Source organism: Stegodyphus dumicola, chromosome 8, assembly GCF_044657685.1.
Source record: "Stegodyphus dumicola isolate Sdum_Otavi_A_Nest chromosome 8, ASM4465768v1".
Taxonomy (NCBI): domain Eukaryota; kingdom Metazoa; phylum Arthropoda; class Arachnida; order Araneae; family Eresidae; genus Stegodyphus; species Stegodyphus dumicola.
Window position 1 is genome coordinate 79183522 of NC_140775.1, and position 11300 is coordinate 79194821.

The 11300-nt window shown below is 30.7% G+C and overlaps 1 protein-coding gene across 1 annotated transcript in view; it reads right to left on the reverse strand.

Moving 5' to 3' along the window:
• LOC118196230 (stomatin-like) overlaps positions 1–9803 on the reverse strand; it is a 70596-nt gene extending 60793 nt beyond the window's left edge. The window contains exons 1-2 of the mRNA XM_035367661.2: positions 9658–9803; positions 9243–9501 (exon numbers count right to left, since the gene is read on the reverse strand). Of these exons, the coding sequence (XP_035223552.1) occupies positions 9243–9300 (58 nt within the window). The 5' untranslated portion in view covers positions 9301–9501; positions 9658–9803. The remainder of the gene's footprint in view (positions 1–9242; positions 9502–9657) is intronic.
• Positions 9804–11300: the final 1497 nt, after the last annotated feature.

An 11300-nucleotide genomic window follows, 5' to 3' on the forward strand; every position in this document is an offset into this window, starting at 1 on the left:
AATCAATATTATTCCAGCGTTTCGACACATTTTAAATGTGTCGAAACGCTGGTTTGATAAGGACTTCAACTGCAAGAGATCTACACTGATTATTTTTACTTTAGTACTTACACTGTGAAAATATTACTATCTTTTAATTATTTTCACAAAATAAAATCTTTTGAGAAGGAAGAATATTTAAACTGAGCAGTTCTTATATATATAAAAAATTCAAGTAACAGCAATGTAATATTAAAAAAAAGGTATTAGTAATTGTGTGACAAAAATTGCAAAACGAATTAATCACACATACAGGATAGATTAGTTTAATTTTGGTTATATATTTTATATTGAAAAAGTATTTTCTTTCATGTTAATTATAGAATAAATTATTTAAAATAAAGCGTTTTGATGCGTGTGTGATAGTTGAATGCAGCAGCAATCGGCCATACTGTAATAGCGAATGAATTTTATTTCTTTTCCTGAAAGAAATAATTTTCATAGTAAAAGAAAATAAAAAAAGGGAAGAAATATTAAGAAAGAAATATTTTCTTTCTAATTTATTATGTAAAGAAATATTTTTCCAATAGTAACTGTAAAATAAATTGCGGGAAAACAGCATGGAGAAAAAAAAAAAAAAAAAAAGAAAGAAAAAAAAGAAAACTTAGTTTGCTGTTAGATTGTAATGCAAATTAATCATATTATAAATTTAAATGATTAAAATTGTTTATTTCTAAAAGGATTTGAAGTAAGCTTAATTCATTTACTTTTATCTATTTACCATTGCTTTCGTGGTATCCCATATCACTCTTTATTTCTTAGCTCTAAATTCCTGCGTTAAGTTTCCCCTTAAAAAACGGAATTTTCCTTCACATAACACAGTAGCATATTCCACTGCGTGTTGGTCATAATACTGTTTTGTGCAATTTTTTTCGAACTACAAATGCAGCGTGTGAGTTAGTGAAATAATAGGAGAATATTCCTAGAACATCAGCCAGCGCGCGCTATAAATTTCGTCACTCGTCTGTACTGCGATTGGTCTAAAGCTCCTTGAAGCCTTGTCCCCTTTCAGTAAAGTTAAATGGACCCACCCGCCCACCAACTGAGGACCACAGAATGGCTTTCTCCGATAAGTTGTTGATGGCTGTCCATACCGGTTTCTTTGAGTCAATATTGTTCGCTTAAGTTGTAGGCAGATCCAGTGATCATAGAATAGGCGTCCTGGGTTAAGGGATGGAAGACGACGTGCATCTGAAGCGGTCCTGAAGGCGAAACTGCTTCGTATAAAGAGCGTTGCATGTGAACGGGGCTGTAATCTCATCTTCCGAATCCAGTTCAAGTGGCAGCTAGCTGAATGAAAATATTCCAAGTAAACGCAGTTCAGGAGTTCATAAAACAACACAGAATTGTAAAAGTGTTAAGAAAAAATAAAAAATAAAGGAGAGTAAGCGAAAGATGGAACTACTGTATAGAAAATACAGCAGTGTTCAATTTTTTTCCGGTCGACAACATATTCAAAATAATCTGGAAGAAAATCCGAGACCTACACTATACTCCAAAATAAATATTGTTGATAACAGTCCTATAACTTCCTGGAGACTTTTCATAAATGGTAAAATTTTGAACATCGTAAAGAAATGTACAGAAGTGGAAGCAAGATCAAAACTAAATAATGAAGCTTGGAGCATTTCTCTTGATGAACTGGATTCCTTTGTAATTTGATGAGACATGTTAATCTTACTAAATTTGAATTTGATAAAGATGATAAAATGAAAAGCATTAAATGACTGATTACCGAAATGAATGAGAATACAATATAATTTTTCAAAAAATTCTATTTTGGAAAATGAAGATAATTTGACTTCCTTTGAATGATAAATTGCATAAATATTGAAAAAGATTTAAATATGAAGCTTGAAACTTTCTGTTCGGTATTTGGCTTTTGTTATGCATTGCCACAAGAGTCATCTGCTTCAGGTATTTTAAACTGCTTATGTTTGAGAATTCTATTAATGAATCAAACAGAGCGCAGATTAATATATTCTTGCTAGGTACTTATCATATGAACGTATTAAGGCCAATTTCGCCTAAATTATTTTAATTGATGAAAACGGTTACTTTTTTTCTCAGAAAGTGACTTCTCGAAAAGAAGATGACGTGGAAAGAAGGGAATCGGTGGGTTTCGGCAGTGAACAAATCGGTACGAATTTCAGCAGACTTTGAATCGGAAAACGATGTTTTCTCACTAAATCTTTTAGACATTATCATAAACAATGTAATTTAATTAATTAATAAATTTGTAATTTAATTAATTACAAATTATTCCCAATACAGAAAGTAAGATTATGTATGGTTTTTCAAGCTAAAATTCAAATAAGAATTAGCAGGGGCAGTAAGTTTAGAAGCAATGGCCAGTCTGCTTTAGACTACAACATAATTTTTAAAAGAATTTAGAAAATGCTTATCATTCTTGTTTTAAAAACGAACCGAGTTTATTTTGTAATCTGTGAAAATTTTCAAACTTGGTACTATTCGTTTTTGAGGACCGTAAAAAAATTGCAGCGAAAATGTATGCACAAAAGCGCCAAATCTAGCAAACGCGCCCATTTAACAGAGCGCTAAATCTAGCGTATTCGCTGATTTCAGATTGCCTAAGTTTATATAGTTCTATATTTCTTATGACGCCATTGAAACACTAGTTTAGTTTTTGAATCCTTTTTTGATATCCTATGGATTTAACAATTTGGGAATTGCCCATGACGCAATAGTCTGCAATAGAATTTTGGGTAAAGTGCAGAATCACCCACTGCTTGACGCGTTTTTAAGAATTGCACGTACTCGGTATCCAAGTACATATCGACCTATTTTCCCTTCAAAAAAAAAAAAAAAAAAAAAAAAAAACAGAATTGCACAAAAATGGCACTGCGCACACCCTTGACTTTATATATGTACACATCAACCTATTTTCACTTAAAAAGTAAAAGAAAATTGACAAAAAATCCAGTTCCTTTGCAAAAAGCGGCAAACAAATAAGTGGGCGATTCTGCACTTTACCCAGAATTTTTGCAAAGAAAAGGCATCATTAATTATAGAAAATTATGTTTGAATAACCAACGAGATAAAATTATGCTTTAGTGATAACTCGGTAGCGAAATAGCGATGCAGGCATCCATTCAGTTATGTTCAGCAATTTTTATATAAATTATAATAATGATCTGAAATAGTTATTTACTCTTATGCTTCCATTCAGTCATGTTAAGCCTTTTGATATAAATTATAATAATAAATATTATATGGAATTAACCTTTCATCTAAATCAAAACATCAATCTTAGATAGTTATTTACTTTTATACTTCCTTTCTTGCGTAAGAGTTGCCACAATTATTTTTGGCAGCACTGGCATCAACAATAGTTTGGCGATTTTTTACAGCCCTCAAAACCGAATAGTACCCCAAACGGTATATCCGATACACTTTTGGACATTGAAATTTTAAAATAATAAACGTCAAATAGTCGAAAAATCGAGGAATTTTGAAAAAGTCGCCAAAGATTCAAAAATTAATTTAAGACTTTTCATAAAATGTCTAGATAAAAAGATTTTTTCCCTTTCATCCGAGGGTGCAAACAATGAAATTCTGATATTTTTAGTTATATCGTCAAACGAAGGCATGTGCGAAAAAGTTTAAATCGAATTTTGAAAGAAAAAAAAATTGCTTTCACATTGTACCGCCACAGTATACGTACAAATTTTGAACTCAATAGTTTATAGGAAAGTTTCAAAATTGATGACATTTTGATAAAAGCAATAAACAGTATTAGTGAACTAAGTAAAAAGCTTATAAAAAGACCCTTTCCAGGCTCAGCATATAACAAGAAAAGGAATGCTATTTTTTCATCAGTAGTAGAAGGGAAGAAACCATCGATTAACGTTACTCGGCCGTTAGTTTTGTTCCTGTCATATGAAAGAAGCTTGTCGAGAAAATTTTCTCAGAAGCAATAGATATTAAAAACTTACCTTCTTAGAAACTCTTCCACAAAGGCATCCCTACTGACTCAAAAGTTAAAATGATGGCTGAGTTCGCAGTGAAGATAAAAATTAAAGTGATTTATTAATCAAAGCAAACAAAGAACAATTTATCTGACTTGGAAAATATGTTTTCGCAGAGCAGAACTGTTTCACACATTATACATATAAAAAGTCATGAATCCACCTACATAACTTAATCTTTTTTCATGAGCGCTTTGTCTCAGTTATTACTCTATTCTAAATTTCACAACTATCTAATCTATTATTTTTATAAAGAACTCGTGATTTTGGTAAAAATAATAAAACATTGAAAGGAATATGATCCACCTTCGTATTTAAAACATCATTTAAAAACGATGTCAAATTTCAACTAAATAAATAAAAATAATAAATTTAAAAAAATTAAAATCTGAAAGAGTTCCGATTTTGACGGTCGCCCAAAAGAGCTGTTTTAAAGTTTAATATGGTCAATTAGTAGAGATTATCAATAACATTTTATAGGATCCTAATTAAACCTGTGCCCACCAGCGGCCGAGCGGTAAAGTCGCTGAACACTGGTAGTTCGGTCCGAGGTTCGAATCCCGCGAACGGGCTGGCTGCATGGGTGTTTTCGTGGTTTCCCCCATGCGTAACGTGTATACGAGCTAGTTTCCCTTAGAAATTCCTCCACGAAGGCATCCCTCCCATTAGGCAGATAGCCCTAGTGTGCTTTGCCATAATTAAACACACCACCACACCACACCTAATTAAACCTAATTATTTTATAGGATACTGAATGAATATATATTGAAACTGACATGGGAACGTTCTATATCTTCTATGTATTTGAAAAGTGAGAAAAGTGAATAAATATATAAAAATTAAAAAAGGATAAAAATCTGAAAGGTTTCAGATTTTAAATTACATCCAAAAGGGCGTTGTTTTTTAACATTTTGTCTGTTACCTTTATTTATTAAATATCACGTTCTTCGCACTTAAACCATAAAATTCAGTTCAAGAGCAATATCACAAAATAGTTTTAAAGTGAACATATCCCCACTTTAGAATTTCCGATACGCAGTCTCAGGCGCTGGAGATAAATATGTTTTTTCTGTACAACGTTGCCATTGCTCGCTTTGAAATCCTTGAGTTTGTTAATCAAAAATTCTTTAAAGATTTACAAAATAGGAAATCGATAATAAAACAAATTCCAAATTTGAGCTTCCACATGGCCATATTCGCAGTAGGATTACGTCATTCAAAATTCGATGGCTCCATGGACTGTTGTTTTATCACGATACGAGAAATATATATACATTTATGCAGATTTTTCATTATTTAATTTCTTCAAATATAATGCAGGACTCTAACATTTGGTGGCAACTGTTTAAAAAGTGAAACGGACATTTATAGTGAACCAACGCAAAATTGCAAAACGAAAACAATAGTTCTTCAGGGACAAAGCCCCTTTGGGCTAATAATTTGAAAATACTGAATGTTTTTAGTTAGATGCATCATGTATTTAATCCATTTCATTTAAATCAATCTCATTTAAAAGTTAAAGAATGATAATCTTAAGAACTGTATCTATTGCTTTTAAATAACTTAGTATGTTAATCCATAACTTGCAGATTCAATTTCAAAGACAAATATCGTACATTATGACTAATGGCAGCATACTCGAATGAAATTTGAAGCAACTCAAAATCGTGTTTCGGGACGAATAGCCCTTTTTGGGTAAAAAGCATGTTAGTTTGTTAAAATTACCCCCTTTTTTGTCTCCTTGTTTAAACAATTGTATGAATTCCTATACTGTGTCCCATGCATATCTGTAAATGTATGCTAAAATATTGGAAATTTTACTAAAATTTAAGTAATGAGCGGTTTATCGCTAAAGGCACTGAAAATTGAGAATTCGATCCGAGTTCAAATCGCGGTCTACGACAATGGCTGCTTGAACACTTTGGTGTTTTTCCTGTGCGTAGCATGGATATGAGTCTGATTCTGTTACAAAGTCCTCCCTTCAGACAAATAGCTCTTGTGTGCTTTGCGATAACCTAACAAATAATTCTGATAGCCCCAGGATATAAGATAAACAGTTTTGAAGAAAGTCTGACTTCTTTTAAATATGAAGCCAAGGAGTTTTATACTGGGGTGGAAGCAATTTAGAAGGGCTGAACCGATACACTTCATAAACTCCATACTGCATAATTTGGCTTATTGACCTAATTACATACAATTCTGATGCAAAATGTAATACCTTATCTCTTAATCCATTATTTTAAGATGTTATTTTAACTGTAAGCCATATTTTTGGCTAACTGCAATCGATTTCATTTTGTTAAATAAAATTAATAATTAATCTGCATATAATTGCATAGATGAACTTAGTAATGTGTTATTTATATATTTAAAGCGAACTTAAAAGCATATATAAAACGTCGAGCGGGCTTCCAGTTACACCACAAAGGAGTGTGAAGATGGAGGGAGAAAATACTTTATAAAATGCAGTTCAAATCTCTATAATTTATTAAGACAAATCAGACTGAATAAAAATTAATTATAAAAATTATGATGGAAGTTACTTTAAAAACAAAACAATGCTCTCTGTATTCTTCCTCAAATATGCATGTAACGAAATATACTGAAATTTCATTAATTTCATTTAGGTGATGAAAAATCTTACTTAGTTCAAAATATATAAAGCTTAAAAACGGTGATTAAGAATTGGAAGCTAATAAAAGCTGCTGATAAATATCGGTGCATTCCTGCCCAAAGAACGAATAGATAGTATATGTAATGAAATCCGAAGAAAAACGCAAACTATTATCAATATGCCACACTCCTGCAGAGGAAGGGTAGAATTTCTTCAGAACAGAAGCTTCGAAATATATACATTTCAAAAGTTTGAAAGGAAGGAATTATGAATTCATGTCCTTCCCAGCGTTGTCACATCAAGCGATTTTCACTAATTTGCTGCTTCTGAGGAACATGTGCGAGTAAAATTTATGTTTTTGCGACATTGCGAATTTTCTGGTACTTTATCACTTCGTTGTGGTACTTTTTCGTATTTATTTATTAAATTTATAATAAAATTTGTATATGTTAATAAAATGTATCAGTTAAAATTAATTTGGAATAAAAAAATAATAAATTATTTAGGCTTAAATAAAAGTTGGTAGCTGGCAAAACTACAGTTTTCAACACTAGTAGTCGGTATTTACATGTGTTTTATTGATTGCTTTGTTTAATGTGTTGGTGATGTATGAGTAGGGTTCCAATGTTTAAGTCAGATTATAGTTGTTGTATTAACTGAAAAGCATTAATAATGAAAGCATTTCTGAACTTACTGAATTACTGAAAATTAACTGAAAAGCATTAAAGTAAAGCAGGAAACAATGAATTTAAAAAATACAATGCCAGTTCAAAAGACAGTACAACAATTTTAGCAATCCAAACGTGAAAATTCATCTAACAACGGACATAAATAAATTAACCAAAAAATAATAACCTAAAATAACTGAAAGTTAATTAAAAAGAGAAAAAGAGGTTTAAACAATGGGAAATTAGCGATATGGTATTGAAATTTTCTTTAAAAATAATATATGTAATATAACGACAAAAATTTAATTACAACCGCCGGAGACTGAATTTGTGATGACGTCAAAGGTTATTTGAGTTTACAAACATCTGACGTCATAAAATCACGGAATCTTATATGCCACATGTTACTTTTGGCGACTTTTTGAATCTTCTCTTGCTACTTCAGCTCAAGAATTTTTGACAACATTGAGTAATTCATACCAAAACAGGATTTTTAAGGACCAGAAATGAAAAAAATTAAAGTCGTATCAACAAATTAAAAATTAGTTACAGTAATTATCTATTATGAAATAGATTAATCTTTTATATCATTTTAAGAATAAAATAGTATAGTGTAGGATGCATTATCATTCAATACAATTTAACACTGGACACAGTTCTAAAATGAATTCAAGAATAAAAGAAATTCCCTAAAAGTTATTAATTAACATTAAATTAGGAATAAAATATCTTGAAAATTTTATGTTTCACACTTATAACAATACAACCAGAAATTTTAAGATTTACATAATCAATATTACAAATTTTTTTAAATTGAAATAAACGGTCTTTGAAAAGTCTCTATTAAACAAGAATTTTTAATTTTGTGCTTTTTAATCGGAAAAATTTTCAGCTATTTTAGCATCTAGTATAAGATCTAAACCTTTTTTGTTTTATTTCTTAAAATGCGTATGTAATTTTACTAAAGGGATCTTGGATTGTTTTAAAAGTTATATTTAATTTTTATGAAATTGATTTTTTTCTTTAATTTAAAATGCCAAATCATGAATATGTGTGTCATTTAAGGCATTTTCAGAATCGGAAATATGTATCAACTACCAGTGGTTGCGAAAATCAAGGCTTAATAAGGACTTTTATTGACACAACGTATAATATACCCAAATCTATTTTTACATGGATAAATAATTTATACTGATCTAGCATGATTAAAAAAAAAAATGGTCAAGTGAATTTAATTCTGAGAAAATGTTACTACATAAGAATTTTCCAAATTTAAATTTTTGATAGGGAGACCTATATAATTAAAATTTGGGGATTAATTCTCCTATCTGAAAATTCATTAGAAACACATTTTGTACATTAAAATTCCTAAAACAAAAATTATGCTAATGTACCTCTGTAATTATGTAACAAGTTTTTTTTCCATTTCCATTTTGGGTGACGAAATGTATACATAAATTTTCCTTTGTTTTAAAATCCAAAAACAAATTTGAATTGATGGCGAAGGGGAAAAATAGTAAAACTGATTCAATTAGACCGCATACTGTAGAAGTGTGTACAAAATAAGAAACATTACAACTGATTGTTTGTTTAAAACATCAAACAACAAAATTTTTCTTAATACCTTATCTATCTATCTATATAAGAGAATCTGAATATTTTTTAACACGGTAACGATACATAAGACATATCTACCTAGTTTCAGTGCTAATATGTAATGTTATATTTAGATTCTTAATAACTAAATTTTCATAGAAAGAAAATGCATAGTTAATACTTGCACAACATAATATACGTATTCATGCACATGGATATTTGAACTGCGTCAATAAATAATTAGTACTGAAAATACATAATTTTCCTTTTCTTTCAAAACAATATTTCAGTAAAAATTTGGTTTAGTTTTTTGATAAAAATTTTGAAATTACTTACTTTCTACAACATATCCAGTAGCAGATTTACTTTCGTCTACGTCGATAACTGTGTCCATCACTTTTATCTGAACTCTTCTTTTCAGAGCCTAGAAAATAAATTAGTCAACAAATTTCCCACACGTTCTTGGTTGCCCAAAGAGTGAAAATTGGAAGCTAATTCAAACATGCGCGCTATTTAAATAAGCATGAGCAGAGTGATTTGTTGTCAGAATAGAACTGGAAATAATGCCAAGGCGATATCTCGCCAAAATGTACACCTGTAATGGAGAAAAATATTTTATCAACTGATATTTGCATAATAAGAAAAAGCACTTATGTTTTTAAAATTTCCTAATAAAATAGAATAAAATTCATCATAATGCTTTTATTTTAGAAAAAAATAGACCGGAGAAAGGAAACGGAAAATAAGGCACCATTCATTTTCCAGTAGGAAAAATAAGGCATGTTCTAAAATGTCGCCAAGCTGGGAGAGAAAAATTTTCTTACGACAACCACACTTTCGGCTGGCCCCTCCATGGGTTGGCCAGCATACGTTCCCTGCGATGACTGCAAGAAGATAACCGAGCCAAAGAGCGTGGCTGCTACTGCCCCACAGCATAAACGGCATGGAGGTAGGACTTCCTGGTGGCATGGCAAATGCGGTCAAGAGCAGGAGACTGACGTTAATTACGGAAGGGGAAAGTAAACGGCTGTGTTAGGGATCATAAGGGGAGATATATTTAAAACAAAAATTGTTTTTAGATCTCATTCAGTATCAGTATATCAGAAATAAATGATGCACATGGTATCAGAATGGAGACAAATTACATAAGATACGAAAAGTTATATTTATTTGTTTATTAACATTTCATTATTACATTGTTTTCGTTCAGGAATTTCCTTCCACCCCCCTCTGAGCAATACATACAGGTACATGTAAGTCGGCTGAAAAGCACTGCTATAAACAAATAATCCAACCTAATTCCAGTTGAACAGCCCTTATTAATACTAATTGTTTACGGAAAGCATTCTAGTTTTTGAAAAGCTTCGTATCATCTAACATAAAATTAATTAATCATCTTAAGAATGATTTTGTGTTGAATATGGCAAAACATATGAGGGTTGGCTAGGTATGATTTCATGGAGAATTTCTAAGGAAAATGGGCTCATATTTACATACCTTAAGGAAATCCACGAAAATGCTTACACAAAGTGGTACGTTGCAGTAGGGTTCATTCAATCCATCTGTTAAATTTGCATCTAATTGTCAAGTGCTCAATTTTTTGGCTAGTTTATACATTCAAAGGAAAATACAAGTTACTCACTGAACTTCGCACTTTAGTCTGAATAACCTTTAAACCCGATGAACAGTATATTTCTGTGACAAGGCGAGCTTTCTGATTGTACAATCTGTTTTATATTTAGTGAGCTTGTGCCGAATAAGTTTATTCGCTATTTTATGTAATTTCTGCAATATTTTGTAATTCTTTTATTTTTTTCATTTAAATTTTATTTTTTTAAAGATAATTTCTTTTTATTCACAAATATTTATATTTTCTATTTTTCTAATAAGTGAAACATTTAATTAGATTCTGATATTTTGTTTTCATAAGATAAAGTACGAAACCTTTGTTAAAATTTTCATAGCTCACTGTAGTTCAGTGACCGTATTTTAATGTGCCATTTTATTCGCGAGTCCATTCATCCGATTTGAAACTTGGAAATGAATTAAGAAATCGATCTTTCCATTCAATTGGTCCTATCGACTTGAATACAGTGAGCCTGAGTAAACGGGAAGTATCTTTCCTAAATATAAAAACCATTATAAGCGCATTTCTAAATAACAATTTTAAAATATAATTTTGACAGCTGTTTGACGCTGCTTTCAAAAGATTTCTTAATTATAAATATAAATATATGTACTGAAAATTACGAAGAGAATAACACATACGTATCTGTTATTACGAGAATAAGTATTGCTAATGTATGCAAAAGGCCTTGAAAACTCATTTTGATTCACCTTTCTTTTCTTTGTGAATGACGAATATCTGTTTGCCATACACGTGATCAAATAGGG